Source organism: Electrona antarctica, assembly GCF_951216825.1.
Source record: "Electrona antarctica genome assembly, chromosome: 11".
Taxonomy (NCBI): Eukaryota; Metazoa; Chordata; class Actinopteri; order Myctophiformes; family Myctophidae; genus Electrona; species Electrona antarctica.
Window position 1 is genome coordinate 51,569,085 of NC_136792.1, and position 27,940 is coordinate 51,597,024.

At 43.5% G+C, this 27,940-nt stretch overlaps 1 protein-coding gene across 1 annotated transcript; it reads right to left on the reverse strand.

Annotated features, from left to right (window-relative positions):
- Window positions 1-27,786, reverse strand: LOC306932949 (cytochrome P450 3A56-like). The gene is made up of 13 exons (XM_079514921.1): window positions 27,650-27,786; window positions 25,120-25,216; window positions 19,454-19,509; window positions 11,644-11,743; window positions 9,604-9,723; window positions 8,487-8,572; window positions 7,662-7,810; window positions 7,326-7,450; window positions 4,198-4,273; window positions 3,763-3,923; window positions 1,079-1,434; window positions 622-784; window positions 1-121 (listed from the first exon to the last, which is right to left on the reverse strand). The coding sequence occupies exons 1-13, from the start codon at window positions 27,748-27,750 to the stop codon at window positions 29-31; spliced, it is 1,683 nt and encodes a 560-aa protein (XP_079371047.1). The 5' UTR covers window positions 27,751-27,786; the 3' UTR covers window positions 1-28.
- Between the last annotated feature and the right edge of the window lie 154 nt (window positions 27,787-27,940).

The window sequence follows — 27,940 nt, forward strand, 5'->3', positions numbered from 1 at the left end:
AGAATATCTGTAGATGCCCTGAGGATGTTTACTGCTTCTCCTTATAGTTACCGTTTCTCGGTACAAACTTCAGTTGGATTGGCTTAACTGGCCGGTACAGAGGGCTAAACTCCAAAGGAACCTGAAAGAAGAACATGGAGTTAGAATCAGAACCCAGAAGAGTATCTCTGTCTTCATTCCAAACACATTCTTACACTAGTTGGTTTGGTTTCACTTTAGTGAAATCAGTAGGTATGACAGTCGGTATGACAGTCATTCTTACTAAAACCCTGCATACTCTAAGTCTAAGTTTTATGGCAGGGACCCAGGAAGAGAGGATTTGTGTTAAGAATATTACAAACACAGTCACGAACTGACGCGCTATGAGCTTGTATTTTTCAAAGTATAAATGATGGTTAAAGTGATTGTGACACTATATTAACTACTTTAGCTGATACCACCCTCCCCCTCCCCCCCATCGAGAACCAATGCTCTCTAAGCCCTATGTGTGGTACAACTGTATGAAATGTGCATTTGAGTGCCATTTGAGTGCCATTTGAGTGCCATTTGACTCAAATGGCACTCAAATGATTTGAGTGCCATTTGAGTGCCATTTGAGTGCCATTTGAGTGCCAAGCTCACTATTGTGTCTCTGCAGGTCTCCACACTGTAAGTCTGCAGGAGACATACAAGCACCATCTTCATGGTCAGGACAGCAAAACGCATCCCCACACAGTTACGAGGACCGAGTCCAAACGGCATGTAGACGTATGGGTTTATACTGTGCTTGTTGTCTTTACTGAACCTGCAAATGCAAAAAGGCAAACATACAAAACTGTCAACACTGAATAGTATTTTATTGAGTAATGTTTTAGTAGGTACACCCAAAAGGTGTAACTTGTGTATCAATTACTAATCTCCTACGAGCTTGTAGGTCTGCTATTTTTGAAAAATCGTGAAAATGTGGCACAAATCTTTGAATATAATATTCTTTCAGAAGACTTTTTTTTTGTATTTCGACGTCAGGCCTAAATAAACGTAGTAACGTTTTCCACCGCTGGCGAAGCCAAAACAACTGCATGCTGAATCCTGCTGATACCTTTCTGGTTGGAAGAGCTCAGGGTCGTTCCAGTACTGTGGGTCCTTGTGCAAAACGAACACAGGGATCGCCACCATGGTGTTCTCAGGGATGGTGAAGCCGTTGACTTGGACGGTGGCTTTGCACATCCTCTCCAGCCGAGGGGCGGTGGGCATCGAGGGGCATCGAGGGGCGGTGGGCACCGAGGGGCGAGGGGCATTGAGGGGCGGGCATCGAGGGGCGGTGGGCATCAAGGGGCACCGAGGGGCGGTGGGCATCAAGGGGCACCGAGGGGCGGTGGGCATCAAGCGCATAGACTCATTAATGACCTGATCCATGTACTGTAGGTCCATCACACCCTCGTATGAAACAGGAGCCTGGAAACAAAAGGTACGATTTGAGAACATAAATGAGCAGACAGGATGCTATGACATGTGTAGGCTACTGTATGCATGTGAAATATAGAGTGAACTTTGTTCTTGAAATGCATACATTAATGCCATTGACAGCTTTTATCATGCGCTGTGAACCGGGCACCGGCAGAAATGCAAATAAAAAGGATATTAGTTGCACCCAGAAATTAAATTCAATCTTCTCACCCTCCTGTCAGTTAACAATACAAGTGATGTTTCTTTGTCCCATAACTCAACAGTTACCAGTTCTTTAGAGTTGACAAATAGGGAAAAACATTTCTTCTTTTCAAGATGCATGTGTAGTGACCCAGACAAGACCCGGCCACAACAATTTACAATTTAGGCAATTTAGGCTCTTAATCCAGAGCGATTTACATTAAGCAAGAACAAAAACATGGTGATACATCATATACATAAAGACTAGTTATTGTGAATCATACGTAAGCTACGAACATAACAGTGGAATATATCTATATAATGAAACTATGTATATATATTTGTCTACATAAAATTCTAAGTTACACAAGTTGATCCTTTTATTGGCCTGTAAGGTCGTTGGGCTAGGCCGGAGAGTGCTACAGCAACGGGCCAAGATGGAGTCTGAAGAGGTGGGTTTTCAGACTACGGCCAAAGATTGGGAGTGAGGCTGCAGTTCTGATTGTAATGGGAAGTGCATTCCACAGTTTTGGAGCCAGAAGGGAGAAGAGTTTGGGACGTGTGGAGCGTTGTCCCGGCGTTTTTAGTGAAGGTACTTCCAGCTTCCCTGCGTTGGCTGATCTGAGTGCGCGGGAGGGTTTGTAGGGTTCGATCAGACGTGTAAGATATGGGGGAGCCATGCCTTTGGTTGCTTTGAATGTCAGCATCAGAGTTTTGTATTCTGTGCGGGCAGCGACCGGGAGCCAATGGAGGGAGCGGAGAAGCGGGAAGACATGTGAGAATTTTGGCTGGTTGAAGACCAAGCGAGCTGCGGCATTTTGGATCAATTGGAGAGGCTTAATTGTGCATGCCGGTAGGCCAGTAAGGAGGGAGTTACAACATGCCGGTAGGCCAGTAAGGAAGGAGTTACAACATGCCGGTAGGCCAGTAAGGAGGGAGTTACAACATGCCGGTAGGCCAGTAAGGAGGGAGTTACAACATGCCGGTAGGCCAGTAAGGAGGGAGTTACAATAGTCAAGTTTTGACAAGACTGTTGTCTGGATTAGGAGCTGGGCTGACTCCTGGGTGCAGGAAGGGTATAATTCGTCGAACAGCTCTGCCAGTCGAGCTTGGGGTTAGTTAGGGTTAGGGGTTAGGGGTTAGTTAGGGTTAGGGGTTAGTTAGGGTTAGGGGTTAGGGGTTAGGGGTTAGGGGTTAGTTAGGGTTAGGGGTTAGTTAGGGTTAGGGGTTAGGGGTTAGTTAGGGTTAGGGGTTAGGGGTTAGGGGTTAGGGGTTAGTTAGGGTTAGGGGTTAGGGGTTAGTTAGGGTTAGGGGTTAGGGGTTAGTTAGGGGTTAGGGGTTAGTTAGGGGTTAGTTAGGGTTAGGGGTTAGTTAGGGTTAGGGGTTAGGGGTTAGTTAGGGTTAGGCGCGCACATAGGTTGGTGAACCAATAGGGAGGCGGCGTCCGTTTCCAGCACTAGTTTGATCCGCCCCTCTATGCCAAGAAAAGTCAGGTACTTTCAGGCTAGTTAGTTAACCTTTAACTAACCTCCCTGTGTTTAACTAACCTCCCTGTGTTGTGTTAACTAACCTCCCTGTGTTTAACTAACCTCCCTGTGTTTAACTAACCTCCCTGTGTTTAACTAACCTCCCTGTGTTGTGTTAACTAACCTCCCTGTGTTTAACTAACCTCCCTGTGTTGTGTTAACTAACCTCCCTGTGTTTAACTAACCTCCCTGTGTTGTGTTAACTAACCTCCCTGTGTTTAACTAACCTCCCTGTGTTGTGTTAACTAACCTCCCTGTGTTTAACTAACCTCCCTGTGTTTAACTAACCTCCCTGTGTTTAACTAACCTCCCTGTGTTTAACTAACCTCCCTGTGTTGTGTGAACTAACCTCCCTGTGTTTAACTAACCTCCCTGTGTTTAACTAACCTCCCTGTGTTTAACTAACCTCCCTGTGTTGTGTTAACTAACCTCCCTGTGTTTAACTAACCTCCCTGTGTTGTGTTAACTAACCTCCCTGTGTTGTGTTAACTAACCTCCCTGTGTTTAACTAACCTCCCTGTGTTGTGTAGTCAAAGACTTGTGTTTCAACTGGTGTGACACAATTCAGTTACCTTAATGTAAAATATTTCACAACATAACATTTAATTACATCTTTCGGGAAACTGGAATCTATTTCTTCCTGCAACGTGCGCAGCACATCAGGGTTGGTTGCCAGGTTATAAAGGATGAAGCTCAGAGTGGCGCTGGTGGTCTCATAACCGCCCAGGATGAAAATAAATGACTGGGAGAGGATCTCTGGTTCAGTCAGTCCTGTAGCAAAAATAATAATAAAGCAAGACTAAATCGTAAAAGAACACACACACACACACACACACACACACACACACACACACACACACACACACGCACGTCTCACACACGCACGTCTCACACGCACGTCTCACACACACACACACACACACACACACACACACACACACACACACACACACACACACACACACACACACACACACACACACAGTCACACACACACACACACACACACACACACACAGTGTAATTGATAAATATACCATCATACCTTTGCTTGGCTGATCATTCTTCAGCGTCGTCTCTGATATCTCGTTCTGAATCATCAGCTGTAGGAAGTCTCGACTCTGGACAACAAATAAATGTTACATCCAAAAAATGTAGTAGCTCATTGTATATGATTTGTATATGATTATCTTTTTAACCTGATACATACAGTCTATGAGGAGAACACTGCCAATATTCTGTAAAGTAACTAAGTACTTTTACTCAAGTATAGTTGAGGTATTGTTACTTTAGTGGAGTATTTCCAATTTTCAATACTTTTACTTCTACTCCACCAAATCCCTTTTACTTGTAACAGACTATTTCTGCATTGTGATATTGATACTTTAACTTCAGTAAAACATGTTAGTACTTCTTCCACCACTACTCCAACTGTTTATTGCTAAGTTCAACTTTGTGATCACGCCTGGACCTTCACCTGATGCAAGATGAGAATTTATAATTTAGGCATTTAGCAGACGATCTTAATCCAGAGCGACTTACAGTAAGCAAGAACAAAAACATGGTAATACATCATAAACAAAGATGACATTATCGAAATGTTGGACCTTGTAATAAACAGTGGGAGGGGAACAGTGGTGTGGTCAGGGGTGGTCCCTAAATGTCACCAGGCCCCAACGCAACAGGGGTTGTCCCTAAATGTCACCGGGCCCCAACGCAACAGGGGTGGTCCCTAAATGTCACCGCGCCCCAACGCAACAGGGGTGGTCCCTAAATGTCACCACGCCCCAACGCAACAGGGGTGGTCCCTAAATGTCACCGTGCCCCAACGCAACAGGGGTGGTCCCTAAATGTCACGGGCCCCAACGCAACAGGGGTGGTCCCTAAATGTCACCGCGCCCCAACGCAACAGGGGTGGTCCCTAAATGTCACCGGGCCCCAACGCAACAGGGGTGGTCCCTAAATGTCACCAGGCCCCAACGCAACAGGGGTGGTCCCTAAATGCCACCGCGCCCCAACGCAACAAGGGTGGTCCCTAAATGTCACCGGGCCCCAACGCAACAGGGGTGGTCCCTAAATGTCACCAGGCCCCAACGCAACAGGGGTGGTCCCTAAATGTCACCGGGCCCCAACGCAACAGGGGTGGTCCCTAAATGTCACCGGGCCCCAACGCAACAGGGGTGGTCCCTAAATGTCACCAGGCCCCAACGCAACAGGGGTGGTCCCTAAATGTCACCGCGCCCCAACGCAACAGGGGTGGTCCCTAAATGTCACCAGGCCCCAACGCAACAGGGGTGGTCCCTAAATGTCACCAGGCCCCAACGCAACAGGGGTGGTCCCTAAATGTCACCGGGCCCCAACGCAACAGGGGTGGTCCCTAAATGCCACCGCGCCCCAACGCAACAGGGGTGGTCCCTAAATGCCACCGCGTGGTAGTTGGTTACACCCCTGGAGCGCACTTTGTTTTTATATTTATGATTGTCTCCACCAGGCCGAAGGCATGGAGAGAGAGTATGTTTTGCACTCCGTCTGTGTGTGTGTGTGTGTGTGTGTGTGTGTGTGTGTGTGTGTGTGTGTGTGTGTGTGTGTGTGTGTGTGTGTGTGTGTGTGTGTGTGTGTGTGTGTGTGTCCTTCCTTCCTTCCGTCCGTCCGTTACCAGCTAATCCCCGGCACCGTTGGCCCGATCCATGCCAAACTTTGCACACACTCCCTGGATGCCAGCAACGAACCTCTGCCCCAAATGTTCTTCAACGGCCTGTTATAGCGCCACCATGAGGCCGATTTAGGCAAAACACATTTCTGTACATTACTCGTACACATTTTATCCATACATCACACAATTCGGTATACACTATCTTCATAGTCATGTGATCAACACGGATCTGCACCATTTCCCATCTTCCATCCTGATTGGCTAAGATTGGCTTCCAAAGCTCACATGACTGGTCCGTTTCGAACAAAATGTCGCAAATCACAAACACAGTGTGCAATTTCCGTGAAATTATACACGCACATTTCCACTAGGCCGAGGACGACATGCCACTCATTCTTTTCCAAATCAGCCTCATGGTGGCGCTATAACAGGCCAATTCCTGTTTTTACCTATAACTGCATCGATCTGTATACAACTTATGTATGCGCACTCCCTAGAGGCCATGGAAAAACATTGTCTCTGCATCCCTCCACATCTACCGGTTACAGCGCCACCATGAGGCCGATTTCTGCAAAACACATTGCTTATGTTAGTCGCACAGATTTCATCCAAATCTCACGCAAATCGGTACACATGATCTCTGTAGTCATGTGATCAAGACGAGTCTGTTGGATTTCTCAGATTCTACACTGATTGGATAACATTGCCTTCCAAAGTTTTCAGGAGTGGCCCGTTTTGTTCAAAATGCTGCACATGTCCTGCTCATCCAGAATTCTATCCTCAGAGATGCTATGAGTGATCTGGCTCTGCATTTCCTCAACAAAAGAACATTGTTGCAAAAAACAAACAAACAAAAAATGTTTATATTACTCCTAAACATTTTGCCAAACATCTCACACAGTCCTATCCTCCTGGTGGAGACCTGTGCCCAGAAGGGCACTTTTTCTAGTTTATCATGTGTTTGTGCTACACTTGGACGTGCATGCACTAAAATGGTGCATTATATATAGCGCCTTTATCCAAGGCGCTTTACATGCATTCCTTTCACCCATTCACACACACATTCACACACACATTCACACACACATTCACACACACATTCACACACATTCATACACAGATAGCTGAAATAACGTTGAGCGGTGGTGAGTAAAAACAGAGAGAAGGGCTGGAGCGGTGGCGGTGGTTTGCTCTTCACCGCGGCTCGTGACGTCATGTTGTAGTTCGGTGGTCACCTCACCAACCAAAATCCAGACTATGTATGAACCTTAACTTTGGGGGAGCCCAGGATCAAGCTGGGAACCTTCCGCTTCCCAAGCGACCGCTCTACCTCCTGAGATACTGCTGCCCGGCCCCCGCACTACCATTCCTATCTATAATAAACCTTACCTCATCAGATTGTGCCAGCTGTGCAAGGTGGAAACTACATCTTTTTGCTATCCAGCTCTGATGAATAAGTAAAACTTTCTGAGTCATTTTTTACCCATTTATCCACAATGAAGTAACTGAATGAGGCTTACGGAGTTATCCGTGTGATGCTCTCCTTTAAACCTCTTGATGGTATTAAAGCAGAAGTCCACACTGTCTCTGGGGAAGAGGGACACGCCCAGCAGCCTAAAGATGTGCTTTGCAAAGGGGAGAAACACTGAAAAGAGAAATAATTGGTTATCAGCATCTTAGCGTTCGCCTTTGTCCTGCGATTGAGGCCATGTATTTAGAGATTTCATTCACTCTCATAGTAGAACTGTGAAACACACACACACACACACACACACACACACACACACACACACACACACACACACACACACACACACACACACACACACGCGCACACACACACACACACAACATACTCATGAGAAAAAAGAGCCATAGTCTCCCGCCTCCAGACACAATTGTCTTGACGTGACTGACGAGAGGGTCATCTGGGTTGTTGATGGAGTTGGTATCCACACCGAACGATGCGCTGGTCACAACATCTAAACTGTAGGGCGCCACAAACCTGACACAAAACAGGGTTTCCCCGAGACATAACATCAGCATGACATGAGACAAAAGACAGAGGTACACACACACACACACACACACACACACACACACACACACACACACACACACACACACACACACACACACACACACACACACACACACACACACACACACACACACACACAGAGAGAGGCAGTAGAAGTCACGGACACTGCGTTCTCGCTTCGACAACAAACCACATACTACAAAAACAAAAACAGAAAGGAAATTTTAAAAAAGACAAAAAATAGGTTTCTTTGAGGGATCGAGAGAATAGGTTCCAGTCAATTTGTTACAACACAACAACTGGGGGCCTGTCACAATTTATTCAATTATTTGAGATACCGGTAATCGCAACTATTTTGCATAATCATAATCGTTTCCATGTTGACAAAATATTCAAAAAATCTAATTTTATTTTGATAGTATACAATTATTTAATATTATATGTCAGTCATTTCTTGTATATTTAAGTTATTTGTCATATCTGCCATCTAGCCTATTAATGTTCAGTGCCAAAAATACAATTAAATCATTAATCGCAAATTATTTGAATCACCAAGAAAAATATTATGATCATGACAACTGACAACCCTATACACAAGGTGATTGGGTGCACTTGGAGGCTATACTGCTTGAAAACATACGTTTTAATGTCAACAGATTCCTCCAAATTGCTTTTCCCCAGAGTCTCAGTGAGTCTGTCTGCATGCTGCTGGACAATAGGGAACACCTTCACGAAAGGAAAACCAAATAACAAACCATTAGTACAAGTGTGGGCCATGTATGGTGTATCTCATACAGAGAGATGTGGGCCATGTATGGTGTATCTCATACAGAGAGATGTGGGCCATGTATGGTGTATCTCACACAGAGAGATGTGGGCCATGTATCGTGTATCTCACACAGAGAGATGTGGGCCATGTATGGTGTATCTCACACAGAGAGATGTGGGCCATGTATGGTGTATCTCACACAGAGAGATGTGGGCCATGTATCGTGTATCTCACACAGAGAGATGTGGGCCATGTATCGTCATCATCACTATCATGTATCTGCCAGGTTCCGTATAACCCTGTAAGTAAGATACAGCAGCTGACAAAACAGCACAACATTATCACCTAATAGTACCGAAGTCCTGACTTCACTCGCTCATCCCCTGGGATGCGGAAGTAATTTCACTATGGAGAACAACAAGAAGAATTGTGGTCCCAAAAAATACACACAAACTGTCCCGGCGATATTGTCGGGGAGGTGGCTCTGTATCGCTTACGATAGTCACTCACTCATATTTCATGCAGTCCGTTTCTGGCAAAATGTAAAATAACATTAGCGTTTTTTCTGCGTCAGTTGATTATTCATATCCATATGAGTGGAACCGACGAGAACATTTGTTTATTTTTCGAACACAGAAAACGGGAACCAGGTAGGATGTGTAAACGTCAGACTTAGGTGCTCTATACCTAACTTAAGTTCACCTAGGGCAAAAAAGGATTTACGGTATTTGATCAAAATGTCTTGTATATTACACAAATAGCTGTGTTAAAAAGGGAAAATGCCAATTTTTTACATGAACATATTGTTCCATTGGATGAAAATGTGATTAGCATTTCCCCAATGCATTCTGTTTGGGCTAGAGTTCACTTGACAGTTGACACTCACCACTGAAACTTAACAGCCAACCTAAATGTGATGCAAGAATTATGTAGGATTAGTCAATGTGTGAATGATCATTGACACAGGCCACTCCACTGAGTCATTTACCTGCCTCAACCTTCCACTAGTGAAAGATGGAGATATAGTACTGCGGATTCTCTTCCACCTTTCATCTTTAGCTGCTGTCAATCCGTCCGCCATAGGCCCCAGAAAGTCTTCATCCATTTCCTGTGAACACCAGTGTACTCTGATTAGCACTAGGGACGTCAGTAATGCTTCGTTTCCCAGCCGGGTAGCCGATAGCATTATCTGGTTAATTAAACCCATTTAGACCTGGGAACGATTCTACAAATGTCTGAAAGAATATATTCAAACATTTGGGCCACATTTTCATGATTTTTTCAAAAATAGCAGACCTACAAGCTCGTAGCGCGCCACTCGGTGGCGCGCTATGAGCTTGTAGATCTGCTATTTTTCAATAGCTAAATTATAACATAATATTTAAAACGCCAAAAGGGGTTAACAGTTTTGGACATAATGAGGTTTCCACCTGACAGAGACGATATGGTAAATGGTAAATGGTGCATTTATATAGCGCCTTTATCCAAGGCGCTTTACATAGATTGTGCATTACATTCACCCATTCACACATACATTCATACACCTATGGCGGCGGAAGCCATGCAAGGTACCAACCAGCACATCGGGAGCAATTTGGGGTTCAGTGTCTTGCCCAAGGACACGTCGACATGTAGACAGGAGGAGCCGGGATTCGAACCGCCGACCCATGGATCATTGAACGACCTGCTCTACCTCTTGAGCCACAGTCGCCCCGATATAATCCCTGGTGTCAAATAACATGTGACTGGCAGGTGTTGTATGACTATGATAGTGAATGGCAGGTGTTGTATGACTATGATAGTGAATGGCAGGTGTTGTATGACTATGATAGTGAATGGCAGGTGTTGTATGACTATGATAGTGAATGGCAGGTGTTGTATGACTATGATAGTGAATGGCAGGTGTTGTATGACTATCATAGTGACTGGCAGGTGTTGTATGACTATCATAGTGACTGGCAGGTGTTGTATGACTATGATAGTGAATGGCAGGTGTTGTATGACTATCATAGTGACTGGCAGGTATTGTATGACTATGATAGTGAATGGCAGCTGTTGTATGACTATGATAGTGAATGGCAGGTGTTGTATGACTATGATAGTGAATGGCAGGTGTTGTATGACTATGATAGTGACTGGCAGGTGTTGTATGACTATGATAGTGAATGGGAGGTGTTGTATGACTATGATAGTGAATGGCAGAGGTGTTGTATGACTATGATAGTGACTGGCAGGTGTTGTATGACTATGATAGTGACTGGCAGGTGTTGTATGACTATGATAGTGAATGGCAGAGGTGTTGTATGACTATGATAGTGAATGGCATGTGTTGTATGACTATGATAGTGAATGGCAGGTGTTGTATGACTATCATAGTGAATGGCAGGTGTTGTATGACTATGATAGTGAATGGCAGGTGTTGTATGACTATGATAGTGAATGGCAGGTGTTGTATGACTATGATAGTGAATGGCAGGTGTTGTATGACTATCATAGTGAATGGCAGGTGTTGTATGACTATGATAGTGAATGGCAGGTGTTGTATGACTATGATAGTGAATGGCAGAGGTGTTGTATGACTATCATAGTGCATGGCAGGTGTTGTATGACTATGCTAGTGAATGGCAGGTGTTGTATGACTATGATAGTGAATGGCAGGTGTTGTATGACTATGATAGTGACTGGCAGGTGTTGTATGACTATCATAGTGACTGGCAGGTGTTGTATGACTATGATAGTGAATGGCAGGTGTTGTATGACTATGATAGTGAATGGCAGAGGTGTTGTATGACTATGATAGTGAATGGCAGAGGTGTTGTATGACTATGATAGTGAATGGCAGGTGTTGTATGACTATGATAGTGAATGGCAGGTGTTGTATGACTATCATAGTGACTGGCAGGTGTTGTATGACTATGATAGTGAATGGCAGAGGTGTTGTATGACTATGATAGTGAATGGCAGGTGTTGTATGACTATGATAGTGACTGGCAGGTGTTGTATGAATGATACTGTGTAGCCATCTCACCCTGCGGTTGGTAAACACGGAGTAACATTCTTTCACCATGATGGTTTTAAGCATCTCAGGGTCTGCCACCACCAACACCGGTTTGCGTCCTTCATATGTCCTACACGTGAACAACCAGGATATCACATCATTTGAGTGCTTAGGAAATTTGAAAACAGAAAAGTATTTTGTTGTGGCGTGGACAAGTGACAATTATTATTTATTTATTTTTAAAGAAGAAAAAAAATAAAGACAAGAAAAAATTGCATTACTGGATCAAAATGGACCGACAAACTATACTATAAAAACTGGTCAAACATTGGCCAAATTGTCAAATAATATAAGAAAGAAACTGGAAGCCCCCATAAATCCCATGTTAGACCCAGAAATGTTGGTTAGTATAAACCTTTATGATTCAAACGTTGTCTATAGGCTTAGAAGATAAGATTAAGCTTGGTTGCTAAAGGTTGCACATTGAGCAATTTCAGTAATTAGCATAATATGTGACCATCATTATCATTATTAAATTCAAGAACCGCTGTCAGTCTGTCCCTTCCCTAGCATAGAGCAAGACAGCTCTCGCCTAGAGCGCCTCCTCACAACGCCACAACGCACGGACAGCCTCACGGAACCTAGCGCCGTGCAGCCCTGTCCTCCAACCTCAATCTGCCGCGCATTGCACACGCCAAACATTCTAACAATCATCTTAATTACATGAATTTGCGTCCAAAGAAAACCCAACTCCCCGCAAATCACGTGTCACCACTGAAATGCATTTTGGGACAGCAACAGATTAATATTGGCACACAGTTTTTGGGACGGACACAGATTAATATTGGGACACAGTTTTCCGTGCAACATCCCCTTTGCCGTCCCCACCACTGTGACCGCACCTCCAGCCCCACGCTGTGAGAGACACACACACACACACACACACACACACACACACACACACACACACACACACACACACACACACACACACACACACACACACACACACACACACACACACACACACACACACACACACCATTCCATCCCCGTCCGCAACAACACAGAGATGGACAGTCACTTCTTCCTACCACCACCGAAAACTACAAAGCCATGCCAAAACTACAAAGCCATGCCAAAACTACAAAGCCATGCCAAAACTACAAAGCCATGCCAAAACTACAAAGCCATGCCAAAGCACAACAAGACATCCCTCGGCTATCTTACGCCACACGCCAAACAACAACGCTTGGCTAAAGCAACTGCGGAACTGCCGTACACGTTGGACCATCCATGGCGTTTCGATCGACAGCTACACATCACCACCAACGCCTGGACCTGCAGCTGCTGCACTACAACACCCAAACAGGACAATTCCCTCCCAATCAGTAATGTGATCTATTACATCGCATTACCCACACTGTACATCATTAATCAGTAATGTGATCTATTACATCGCATTACCCACACTGTACATCATTAATCAGTAATGTGATCTATTACATCGCATTACCCACACTGTACATCATTAATCAGTAATGTGATCTATTACATCGCATTACCCACACTGTACATCATTAATCAGTAATGTGATCTATTACATCGCATTACCCACACTGTACATCATTAATCAGTAATGTGATCTATTACATCGCATTACCCACACTGTACATCATTAATCAGTAATGTGATCTATTACATCGCATTACCCACACTGTACATCATTAATCAGTAATGTGATCTATTACATCGCATTACCCACACTGTACATCATTAATCAGTAATGTGATCTATTACATCGCATTACCCACACTGTACATCATTTGGTGTTCATAATATTCAGAACGGGTTAGGGCTAGTTAGTACCATTAACAACCTGTATTAAGGGCTAGTACCATTAACAACCTGTATTAAGGGCTAGTACCATTAACAACCTGTATTAAGGGCTAGTACCATTAACAACCTGTATTAAGGGCTAGTACCATTAACAACCTGTATTAAGGGCTAGTACCATTAACAACCTGTATTAAGGGCTAGTACCATTAACAACCTGTATTAAGGACAACCTGTAGTAAGGGCTAGTACCATTAACAACCTGTATTAAGGGCTAGTACCATTAACAACCTGTATTAAGAGCTAGTACCATTAACAACCTGTATTAAGGGCTAGTACCATTAACAACCTGTATTAAGGGCTAGTACCATTAACAACCTGTATTAAGGGCTAGTACCATTAACAACCTGTATTAAGGGCTAGTACCATTAACAACCTGTATTAAGGGCTAGTACCATTAACAACCTGTATTAAGAGCTAGTAACATTAACAACCTGTATTAAGGGCTAGTACCATTAGCAACCTGTATTAAGGGCTAGTACCATTAACAACCTGTATTAAGGGCTAGTACCATTAACAACCTGTATTAAGGACAACCTGTATTAAGGGCTAGTACCATTAACAACCTGTATTAAGGGCTAGTACCATTAACAACCTGTATTAAGAGCTAGTACCATTAACAACCTGTATTAAGGGCTAGTACCATTAACAACCTGTATTAAGAGCTAGTACCATTAACAACCTGTATTAAGGGCTAGTACCATTAACAACCTGTATTAAGAGCTAGTACCATTAACAACCTGTATTAAGGGCTAGTACCATTAACAACCTGTATTAAGGGCTAGTACCATTACCAACCTGTATTAAGGGCTAGTACCATTAACAACCTGTATTAAGGACAACCTGTATTAAGGGCTAGTACCATTAACAACCTGTATTAAGAGCTAGTACCATTAACAACCTGTATTAAGGGCTAGTACCATTAACAACCTGTATTAGGAGCTAGTACCATTAACAACCTGTATTAAGGGCTAGTACCATTAACAACCTGTATTAAGGGCTAGTACCATTAACAACCTGTATTAAGAGCTAGTACCATTAACAACCTGTATTAAGGGCTAGTACCATTAACAACCTGTATTAAGGGCTAGTACCATTACCAACCTGTATTAAGGGCTAGTACCATTAACAACCTGTATTAAGGACAACCTGTATTAAGGGCTAGTACCATTAACAACCTGTATTAAGAGCTAGTACCATTAACAACCTGTATTAAGGGCTAGTACCATTAACAACCTGTATTAGGAGCTAGTACCATTAACAACCTGTATTAAGGGCTAGTACCATTAACAACCTGTATTAAGGGCTAGTACCATTAACAACCTGTATTAAGAGCTAGTACCATTAACAACCTGTATTAAGGGCTAGTACCATTAACAACCTGTATTAAGGGCTAGTACTATTAACAACCTGTATTAAGGACAACCTGTATTAAGGGCTAGTTCCATTAACAACCTGTATTAAGGGCTAGTACCATTAACAACCTGTATTAAGAGCTAGTACCATTAACAACCTGTATTAAGGGCTAGTACCATTAACAACCTGTATTAAGGGCTAGTACTATTAACAACCTGTATTAAGGGCTAGTACCATTAACAACCTGTATTAAGGGCTAGTACCATTAACAACCTGTATTAAGGGCTAGTACTATTAACAACCTGTATTAAGGGCTAGTACCATTAACAACCTGTATTAAGAGCTAGTACCATTAACAACCTGTATTAAGGGCTAGTACCATTAACAACCTGTATTAAGAGCTAGTACCATTAACAACCTGTATTAAGGGCTAGTACCATTAACAACCTGTATTAAGAGCTAGTACCATTAACAACCTGTATTAAGGGCTAGTACCATTAACAACCTGTATTAAGAGCTAGTACCATTAACAACCTGTATTAAGGGCTAGTACCATTAACAACCTGTATTAAGGGCTAGTACCATTAACAACCTGTATTAAGAGCTAGTACCATTAACAACCTGTATTAAGGGCTAGTACCATTAACAACCTGTATTAAGAGCTAGTACCATTAACAACCTGTATTAAGGGCTAGTACCATTACCAACCTGTATTAAGGGCTAGTACCATTAACAACCTGTATTAAGGGCTAGTACCATTAACAACCTGTATTAAGAGCTAGTAGCATTAACAACCTGTATTAAGGGCTAGTACCATTAACAACCTGTATTAAGAGCTAGTACCATTAACAACCTGTATTAAGGGCTAGTACCATTAACAACCTGTATTAAGGGCTAGTACCATTAACAACCTGTATTAAGGACAACCTGTATTAAGGGCTAGTACCATTAACAACCTGTATTAAGGGCTAGTACCATTAACAACCTGTATTAAGAGCTAGTACCATTAACAACCTGTATTAAGGGCTAGTACCATTAACAACCTGTATTAAGAGCTAGTACCATTAACAACCTGTATTAAGAGCTAGTACCATTAACAACCTGTATTAAGAGCTAGTACCATTAACAACCTGTATTAAGGGCTAGTACCATTAACAACCTGTATTAAGGGCTAGTACCATTAACAACCTGTATTAAGGACAACCTGTATTAAGGGCTAGTACCATTAACAACCTGTATTAAGGGCTAGTACCATTAACAACCTGTATTAAGGGCTAGTACCATTAACAACCTGTATTAAGGACAACCTGTATTAAGGGCTAGTACCATTAACAACCTGTATTAAGGGCTAGTACCATTAACAACCTGTATTAAGAGCTAGTACCATTAACAACCTGTATTAAGGGCTAGTACAATTAACAACCTGTATTAAGAGCTAGTACCATTAACAACCTGTATTAAGGGCTAGTACCATTAACAACCTGTATTAAGGGCTAGTACAATTAACAACCTGTATTAAGGACAACCTGTATTAAGGGCTAGTACCATTAACAACCTGTATTAAGGGCTAGTACCATTAACAACCTGTATTAAGGGCTAGTACCATTAACAACCTGTATTAAGGGCTAGTACCATTAACAACCTGTATTAAGGGCTAGTACCATTAACAACCTGTATTAAGAGCTAGTACCATTAACAACCTGTATTAAGGGCTAGTACCATTAACAACCTGTATTAAGGGCTAGTACCATTAACAACCTGTATTAAGGGCTAGTACCATTAACAACCTGTATTAAGGGCTAGTACCATTAACAACCTGTATTAAGGGCTAGTACCATTAACAACCTGTATTAAGGGCTAGTACCATTAACAACCTGTATTAAGGGCTAGTACCATTAACAACCTGTATTAAGGGCTAGTACCATTAACAACCTGTATTAAGGGCTAGTACAATTAACAACCTGTATTAAGGACAACCTGTATTAAGGGCTAGTACCATTAACAACCTGTATTAAGGGCTAGTACCATTAACAACCTGTATTAAGGGCTAGTACCATTAACAACCTGTATTAAGGGCTAGTACCATTAACAACCTGTATTAAGGGCGAGTACCATTAACAACCTGTATTAAGGGCTAGTACCATTAACAACCTGTATTAAGGGCTAGTACCATTAACAACCTGTATTAAGGGCTAGTACCATTAACAACCTGTATTAAGGGCTAGTACCATTAACAACCTGTATTAAGGGCTAGTACCATTAACAACCTGTATTAAGGGCTAGTACCATTAACAACCTGTATTAAGGGCTAGTACCATTAACAACCTGTATTAGGCAAAAACAGCAACATGTCATGATGCTTTAAAGGACCACTTCACCACTTGTGAAGTGTATCTCTTCACATAATTGGTCCTCACTAATGTTCATGATAAAGCACCACCATTTTTTCCTACTCAGTCTGTGTCTCATAGGAGGGCTTTGGGCAGTTCGGACACCTGTCCACCAGTGACATCATCATTAGGCAGATTTTTTTTAAAACAAGATTTGTTTTTAAATATATTTAGATTTGTATTATTGTGAGAACGATGGCTTCAACTTTTGCATTGCAACTTTTCAGGAAAAGAAAGCCTGCCGTTTCTATTAGCTTGGATTCACCATCGATGATGTCACTGGTGGACGGGTTTCTGAACTGCCCACAGCCTTCCTATGAGACACAGACTGAGTAGGAAAAAATTGTGGTATTTTATCATGAACATTAGTGAGGACTGAGGACCAATTATAGGAAGAGAAGTTGAAAAGTGGTCCTTTAAAGTAGCATGTGACATGTCAAACTAGGGGGTTTTCATCATTCCTCTATCCTCGTCATACCTCATCATACCTCTATCCTCTTAATGCAACGTATAATAACCTCTGCAGATTCAGACTAAGGTGTCCTTATATGACCCATCACTGTGTTATGTATGAGACCCTCAACTGGTTAAATCTTTTTTTTTTGTGGCTTTCACCTTTATTTCATTATTTGTTTTATGGAGGGACAGACAGTAGGCTGACAGGAAATGGGGAGAGAGATGGGGGGGAAGACATGCAGTAAAGGCCGTCGGGATCGGGAGTCGAACCCGCGGCACACTGCCAGACTGGATTACCAGCCAAGGTGCCTGGACCGCTGAGCCACGGCCCAGAAATGTATTCATTTTAAATACCCTGAGTATCTAAAACAGTATCTGCATCCCTTTAGCTCACCATATAATCTGAGGAACACAGAGTATGCCTACTTCACTGTCCCCTCCAACATCAGGACCTTACCTCATTGTCCCCTCCAACATTAGGAAAGAAGTCGGCCGACGTGCTTTCAAATACAAAGCTCCGGATGACTCCCCAGTTCTCTTAGATCAATCAACTCCTTCAATATCTTTAAAGTCTCTATCCTTACTTATCTTCAAATACCCTGCTCCTGCTCCTGATATGCCTTAGTTTGTTTCTAACATACTAATCTGCAAATATACTGTAATTTGACATCTATGCATCTATGCATCTATGCATCTATGCATGTGTTTGTAATTATGTATCTATCTCGTTAAAGCATTTTACTGCATGTGCATACAGTATCTGTAACAGTTTGTTTTGGATTTCTGATTCTTGATCTATGTCCACTATATGAGTACCATGATGCATTAAATGCCTTATTCTGGGGGTGGGGTGGGAGCGGCCAGCTTAGGAGAGCTTTCTGTTTTGTTTTGTAATGTATGTATTTGTTGTAACGTTTCTGTCTATTGTATTGCTCTGTATTTGCTGTATGTTGTTGGACCCCCTCGAAAACGAGATGGCCGTTTTTAGCCCAAGGAGGGTTTTTTGTGCAAAACTAATGCTTGGAATGGATTCAGAATATATATGAAGGGGATATCCTTTCTCAATAAAGGTTCATATATATTCTGAATCCATTCCAAGCATTAGTTTTGCACAAAAAACCCTCCTTGGGCTAAAAACGGCCATAGCCACAATATGTTCATGACATTTTGATCAAATACCGTAAATACCTTTTTGCCCTAGGTGAACTTAACCCATTCAGAACCAGTGGTTGATTTTGATTATTATTACAAAACATACATTAGCCACTTCAGCCCTATATACATTTCGGCAATTTGAAAATAGCCGATCTACAAGCTCACATTGTGTCGCAATGCGACACATTTTGAGCTTGTAGATCTGAAGGTTTTTATACATTTGAAAACTTGAAATGGGACAAGCTGTATGAGTAAGTTAACTTTTGGTACTTCAACTACATTTTGATGCTTTTGTAATTTGTACTATTCTGGACATTTACAGTACAGTTAGAATATAGAATTACTCTGTTACAACTAGTTGTAACAGAGTAATTCTATATTGCAGTATTGATACTTTCACATATTAAAGTAAAACATTTGAGCACTTTTCCCACTACAGGCATTCTGTGAATTTAGACAGTCACACAACTCAATGTCCATCCCACCCACCCATGACTGAAAAGTACATCATGAAACAAAATTCCAGGCACCAGAGGATTACAACGCCATTACAAGCTGTAGCATGGGAATAATAATAGCCAACTTACCCCCACACGTTGCCATACTTTCTATAGCAGTCGTTGTCAAACCCCACAAAGCCGTTCTACAACATGTCAGGAATAATAGCATTGTGACAGGTTAGACACAGGATGCAGAAATGTCAAGAAAGAAAAAGTCACCAAAACATTGTAACATTAGTAGGCTACTACAACATGTGGGTCAGGATCCCCAGCTGACAGTAGACAATTTAAGGACTTTTAAGACCTTTTTAATATACCTACAAAATAATTACTGAAATGACTGCACTAAAAGTAATCAAACTATACAGTAAAAATCACACCCGTGTGAACTGAGTGGTGTAAGGTCTTATATAGACTGATCAGCTGTGGTCTGATGTAATGTCTGACGTAATGAAATCACACCTGTGTGAACTGGGTGACCATAGCAACCATGCTCATTTTTTGGTACGAACAGACAGACAGACAAACTAACAAAGCCAGTTGTAGGAGTGGTTTACACCACTCAAAAACTTGCCAAATGGTCAAATAATATAAGACAGAAGCAAACATTGTGAAAATCAAAATAGCTGATCTACAAGCTGCATAGTTGAGAGTTCAGAATAGAATACTAATTGATTTGTGGTCATTGCATGAACTTAATAGTAATAAAAATCACACCCGTGTGAAGTGAGGGGCGCTAATATATTAAAGTCTAACTCATGTTGATTAGGTGATGTAATGGTGATGTAAAACAAACGGTGCAAACACAAACATTAAACGCCATTAACAATAAAGAGACAATATGACGTAACGAGGCACATTATTGACGTACATTTTCCCTTCATTGTCAATGGTGTTTACAAAACAAACATTGAACTAAAGACAAACAGGAGGGCGAGAAGCGTGCACTGGCCATATATGGAGCGTGTCTTGAGTGTACAGGGTTTGATGAGGGCACAGGCAGGGCCGGGACATACTTTTCTGACTAGAACTCTAGTTTTCGCCGGCTGCCGGGCGCGGCTGCACAAATAACTTTGGGGCAGGCCCGTCTAGAGTTGAAATGGACAGGTATCAGTCAACAGACCCGTCTAGAGTTTAAATGGACAGGTATCAGTCAACAGGCCCGTCTAGAGTTTAAATGGACAGGTAACAGTCAACAGGCCCGTCTAGAGTTTAAATGGACAGGTATCAGTCAACAGGCCCGTCTAGAGTTTAAATGGACAGGTATCAGTCAACAGGCCCGTCTAGAGTTGAAATGGACAGGTATCAGTCAACAGGCCTGTCTAGAGTTTAAATGGACAGGTATCAGTCAACAGGCCCGTCTAGAGTTGAAATGGACAGGTATCAGTCAACAGGCCCGTCTAGAGTTTAAATGGACAGGTATCAGTCAACAGGCCCGTCTAGAGTTTAAATGGACAGGTATCAGTCAACAGGCCCGTCTAGAGTTTAAATGGACAGGTATCAGTCAACAGGCCCGTCTAGAGTTTAAATGGACAGGTATCAGTCAACAGGCCCGTCTAGAGTTTAAATGGTCAGGTATCAGTCAACAGGCCCGTCTAGAGTTGAAATGGACAGGTATCAGTCAACAGGCCCGTCTAGAGTTTAAATGGACAGGTATCAGTCAACAGGCCCGTCTAGAGTTTAAATGGACAGGTATCAGTCAACAGGCCCGTCTAGAGTTTAAATGGACAGGTATCAGTCAACAGGCCCGTCTAGAGTTTAAATGGACAGGTATCAGTCAACAGGCCCGTCTAGAGTTTAAATGGACAGGTATCAGTCAACAGGCCCGTCTAGAGTTTAAATGGACAGGTATCAGTCAACAGGGAGACATCGAAGAGGAAGGATGGATGAGGACATATGGAACAGGTATCCATATACTAATATTGATGACATCAGGGATCTCCATATATGGGCTTAAATGCGACAGCAGGTCGCATTTACTATGATCCCTGAGTTGTACTAAACATCCCTGATGATGTCATAGTGATGTCATGAGACCTGGGCACAATATATGGGGGCTTTCCCCATGTATGGGGATTTTGAGTGACTGACGGACAAAAAACGCACGATTCCATAGTTTACTGCGAGCTTTGGTCGCAATTACGTTGGCTTTTAACCCCTAACCCTGCCCTACATGTAAAGGAGAAGACAAAGCACCTAAACAAACTGATTATCTTCCTGTCCACCAACTATGATGCTCCATTCTGTGTAAAACGTTTTTTGAGGCTGCTTTCTCATCAGCTATATTGTATGGGTGTGAGGCTTGGATACAAATCCCCTTAAAGTCTGTTGAAACTCTACATGACTGGAGTGAAATCCCTACTTGGGGTGAGGGTTACTACACCTAACTAAACCTGCCTGTTAGAAGCAGGACTGCCTTCAGTGCAAGCTTTGGTGAGAGAAAAGCAAGCCAGGTTCTTCACAAACATACAGCAGCGGAATGGCATGCTTGATGACCCCTTGTGGTATGTTCTTCAATTACTGAAGAAGGAGAACCAAGTCATGTATTCTCATTTATCTGAGATAATGGGAAAACAAGATCATATTGAGAGTGACCGAATGGACATGATTGATTCATAAATTGAAATCCAAAGAGACATACCAAGCCATCAACCCAGACCTATTTATTCACCCACTCTATACCAGCACCAGCAGTACACCTTACATTGAGGACTATTTGAGGATAACCTTTACACGGTTTTGTTGTCCGCTCATAGACTGTGTGTGGAAATGGGAAGATGGAGCCGCATACCACCTGAACAGTGTATTTGGCAATGTGAGACTGGTATACAAAACGAACAGCACATACTGGTGTGTCCCCTAACACAAGATATACCAGAGTGAAATATGGACATGAGGGTATTGATTTGAGCTCACTCTTTGTGTGCACAGAGGAAATTTGCGTATGCTACATGCCTGCCTGTCACTTTTGGAGCAATAGAAAGCTCCTTTTGTAAAGGGATTTTGTGTTGTGTATTGTATATTTTAATGTATTGAATATGTTTGTATTCATGGCCTCAACTGAACAGGATACTGCTGTATGGGGCCGAGACATGGACCCTCACAGTGGAGTCAGTACTGCTGTATGGGGCCGAGACATGGACCCTCACAGTGGAGTCAGAACTGCTGTATGGGGCCGAGACATGGACCCAACAAACAAATTAACGGAGCTGAACGTGAATCCCCCCCCACCGCCCACCCCTTTTTTCCCCCCTCACTGTATATGTTTCTTTTCCCTTTTTACCTCCTTTATGATGAATTCCTGTTCTGTCTATAGAAGTGTCTATTTGTACGTCTCTAAATGTTTTGACGATTTGAACATGGTGGACCCTATTGGAAACAAGTGTAATGCTTAATTGGGTCGTCCACTCACAGTTAACAGCCTTTGTATTGAGTTTGTGCTTGAAATGTACTGTAATTCTGCAAACTGTTAATAAATTCTTCAATCAATCAATCAAACCCTCACAGTGGAGTCAGTACTGCTGTATGGGGCCGAGACATGGACCCTCACAGTGGAGTCAGTACTGCTGTATGGGGCCGAGACATGGACCCTCACAGTGGAGTCAGTACTGCTGTATGGGGCCGAGACATGGACCCTCACAGTGGAGTCAGTACTGCTGTATGGGGCCGAGACATGGACCCTCACAGTGGAGTCAGTACTGCTGTATGGGGCCGAGACATGGACCCTCACAGGGGAGTCAGTACTGCTGTATGGGGCCGAGACATGGACCCTCACAGTGGAGTCAGTACTGCTGTATGGGGCCGAGACATGGACCCTCACAGTGGAGTCAGTACTGCTGTATGGGGCCGAGCCATGGACCCTCACAGTGGAGTCAGTACTGCTGTATGGGGCCGAGACATGGACCCTCACAGAGGAGTCAGTACTGCTGTATGGGGCCGAGACATGGACCCTCACAGTGGAGTCAGTACTGCTGTATGGGGCCGAGACATGGACCCTCGCAGTGGAGTCAGTACTGCTGTATGGTGCCGAGACATGGACCCTCACAGTGGAGTCAGTACTGCTGTATGGGGCCGAGACATGGACCCTCACAGTGGAGTCAGTACTGCTGTATGGGGCCGAGACATGGACCCTCACAGTGGAGTCAGTACTGCTGTTTGGGGCCGAGACATGGACCCTCACAGTGGAGTCAGTACTGCTGTAATGGGCCGAGCCATGGACCCTCACAGTGGAGTCAGTACTGCTGTATGGGGCCGAGACATGGACCCTCACAGTGGAGTCAGTACTGCTGTATGGGGCCGAGACATGGACCCTCACAGTGGAGTCAGTACTGCTGTATGGGGCCGAGACATGGACCCTCACAGTGGAGTCAGTACTGCTGTATGGGGCCGAGCCATGGACCCTCACAGTGGAGTCAGTACTGCTGTATGGGGCCGAGACATGGACCCTCAGTGGAGTCAGTACTGCTGTATGGGGCCGAGACATGGACCCTCACAGTGGAGTCAGTACTGCTGTATGGGGCCGAGACATGGACCCTCACAGTGGAGTCAGTACTGCTGTATGGGGCCGAGACATGGACCCTCACAGTGGAGTCAGTACTGCTGTATGGGGCCGAGTCATGGACCCTCACAGTGGAGTCAGTACTGCTGTATGGGGCCGAGACATGGACCCTCAGTGGAGTCAGTACTGCTGTATGGGGCCGAGACATGGACCCTCAGTGGAGTCAGTACTGCTGTATGGGGCCGAGCCATGGACCCTCACAGTGGAGTCAGTACTGCTGTATGGGGCCGAGACATGGACCCTCACAGTGGAGTCAGTACTGCTGTATGGGGCCGAGACATGGACCCTCACAGTACAACAGGAAAAAGCCCTGGATGGAGTCTACACAAGAATGCTACGAATGGCACTAGGTGTCACATGGACGGACCGCATCAGAAATGTGGACCTCTATGGGGACCTACCACGGGTCACGGACAAAGTCAGAGAGAGAAGGATGAGGCTGGCAGGGCACTGCGTCAGGCACCCAGAACCAGAAGGATGAGGCTGGCAGGGCACTGCGTCAGGCACCCAGAACCAGAAGGATGAGGCTGGCAGGGCACTGCGTCAGGCACCCAGAACCAGAAGGATGAGGCTGGCAGGGCACTGCGTCAGGCACCCAGAACCAGAAGGATGAGGCTGGCAGGGCACTGCGTCAGGCACGCAGAACCAGAAGGATGAGGCTGGCAGGGCACTGCGTCAGGCACCCAGAACCAGAAGGATGAGGCTGGCAGGGCACTGCGTCAGGCACGCAGAACCAGAAGGATGAGGCTGGCAGGGCACTGCGTCAGGCACCCAGAACCAGAAGGATGAGGCTGGCAGGGCACTGCGTCAGGCACCCAGAACCAGAAGGATGAGGCTGGCAGGGCACTGCGTCAGGTAACCAGAACTAGAGGCTGGCAGGGCACTGCGTCAGGTAACCAGAACTAGAGGCTGGCAGGGCACTGCGTCAGAAGGATGAGGCTGGCAGGGCACTGCGTCAGGCTGGCAGGGCACTGAGTCAGGCCAGTTGGTGTTGGCTAGACCTGGCAGCAACTTATTCATGGGTTTTCTGATTATTGTTTGGACCCAATGTTTTATACATTTGTGTCAATAAAGTAACTAACTAACTATTTGGTTTTTATTTTTCACTCATTTGTAAATAAATGAAGTAGATTGGATTGGATTTTGTTGCAACACCCAGGACTGGCGGTTGACGGAAGGAGATCAAATCACTTACTTTTCCAAAGTTGTATCCCATAGTTCCCATGAAAGGCAGGGGCATGGGTCCTGGAATCCCCAGCTTTTTGAAAAAGCGATATGGCCAAACACTATATCTAGAAGACACAAAAGGGGGGATCCAAAATTATTATTTATTTTCAAGAAAGTGTATAAAAAGTGTTAAAATTAAGTTTTTATGTGGCCACACCCACCAGTTCATTAAGTATAGAGTGTCGCAGGCCCGCCCGCCCCCCTTTCGAAAGGACCAGAACAGAACTTCCCATTCATTTTTCCTTACGTTTCAAAAAGTCTTTATTTTAAAGACCTTTAAGCCTCGTACAAAGCCAAGTCGGCAGGTGACAACTCATGACAATAAACACAATTTTTGGGCTGAACAAATAATTAAAAATCACACCCGTGTGAACTGAGTGGTGCAACTGTTCACACACTACGTCATTCAGATTTTTACGGGGGCCAGTTTCGAATTGCAGCCGTCCATAGGTGCCCTTTGAGAGCGGTTTTGAAGCAGTCAAGGAATTTATCATTGTTAAGTTCACTCTGTATATCCACAGGCATAATAGGTAGCATGATGATGCCATTACAAAACATGGGCTACATGGAAGAAATGTGTTTAATAAAACAAAATTAACTGCTAGGTCCTAAATTAACTTAATTAAGCAGTCACCGTCTCTGTCTCATGTTGATTTTACATATAGTAGAGTATAGAGATCGACTACTATACAATCAAATAAATCTGTATACAAGATAATTTCACATTTCAGAGAGGGAGGGAAATACTAAATTAACTGTTAACCTTCAAAACCGCTCTCAAAGGGCACCTACGGACGGCTGCAATTCGAAACTGGCCCCCGTAAAATCTGAATGCCCCCCACCGCCCCCCCCCCCCCCCCCCCTTTTTTCCCCTCACTGTATATGTTTCTTTTCCCTTTTTACCTCCATTATGATGAATTCCTGTTCTGTTCTTTGTCTATATAGAAGTGTCTATTTGTACGTCTCTAAATGTTTTGATGAATTGAACGAATACTGGACAACTCACCCCGGTGAGTTGTCTTCACTTTCTGACATTTTGGGGTGAGTTGTCTGTACTTTCCGCTGGGGCGAGTTGGGCGAGAAAGTACGGACAGCTCACCCCGAAAGTCCAGACAACTCACCCCGGTGAGTTGTCTTCACTTTCTGACATTGCGGGGTGAGTTGTCTGTACTTTCCATGGCACCCATTACAGTAGGCCTAATGCAATTTCTGATCTAACTATCGGTTCCTACAGACGTGCGCAGTCACGGCTAATTATTTATTTATTTAACAGTAAAATCCGGTGAAACACTTGTAAGTAAGGAGTAGAGCGTCTCTCTCTCTCTCTCTATGCAGCATTGAGGGGGGGGGGGGGGGGTCGTTTGTGGATAATGTTTGCGCTTCAAAGGCAGAGTCTCACGGCTGTACAAAATTGCTAATTAGACTGCACTCCCAACGGACGCATGATCAATCAATCACAGTTCACATTTCTTCAGAAGTTTAAAACACACACACACACACACACACACACACACACACACACACACACACACACACACACACACACACACACACACACACACACACTTTAATTCAGGAAGATAAGGTTGAATTAATCTAGATTATAAGGATAAATGGGATAAATCATTCAGATTATACAAGGAAATGAGTGGAATCAGAGGTTTAAAGACATTTTCAACAATTTAAGATCTCCATTTTGGCAGGAATATGCTTGGAAGATGGAAACAATGTTGCACATTCATCTAATCATATGGGTAGGCTACTGGGTAGCCTACATACAAACAATAATGTTTGTATTTGTAAGGTTTATTAAATGTATGAATTTGACCTTGACATACTTAAAGGGGAATAGCACTCATTTTCGACATTTTACTGTGTCATAAATATATTTACATCTGTAGCCTATATTGTGATTGTGCTATCATGCCTTGACTTAATTATACTTATATATTATTGTAGAAATTGTTGTTGTTGTTGTAAAGTTCTGAAAATAGACTACTTCAATATCCAATAGGAACTATGTCACCACTAGTTCAGTAAAGTATATAAAAGAGCTCAAAGGCTACATATTCAGTCAGACAACTCACCCCGAAAGTGGCCGAAAGTGAAGACATCTCACCCCTGGTGAGTTGTCCGGACGTTCGGGGTGACTCACCAAAGTGGCAAAAGGGGTGAGTTGTCTTGTTACCAATTGAACATGGTGGACCCTCTTGTAAACAAGTGTAATGCTTAATTGGGTCGTCCACTCACAGTTAACAGCCTTTGTATTGAGTTTGTGCTTGAAATGTACTATAATTCTGCAAACTGTTAATACATATTTCAATCAATCAATCAAAAAAACTACATTAAAACATTTCGCGCTCAGTGCGCTGATTCCGAACACGCGCGTAATATGCAACACCAGACCCTCCAGATTCTGTCCTCCCTCAGAATTGAAGTGAGTGCAGAAGAAGGACAGTAGGCCTACAGTAATACATAATAATAATAATAATACTCACAATAACAGCAGAGTGAAACACAGGACAAGGAGTGTCCACGTGGTGGCTGAAAACAACGGCAAAGAAAACATTCCGATCATGTTGGCTGCTTCCCAGATCATTCTCTAAACTAATAGAACTGAAATACAATATTTCAACATATTAAGGCTAGGCTACAACATTACGTCGTTATGACACCCGAAGCCTGGGAGGAGCGAAGTTCAGGTCAAGTCCAAGTAGTAAAACACTGTGATCAGACGCTGATCAAACAGTCAATACACACCTCCTCACATAGAAACAAATGACCAGCAG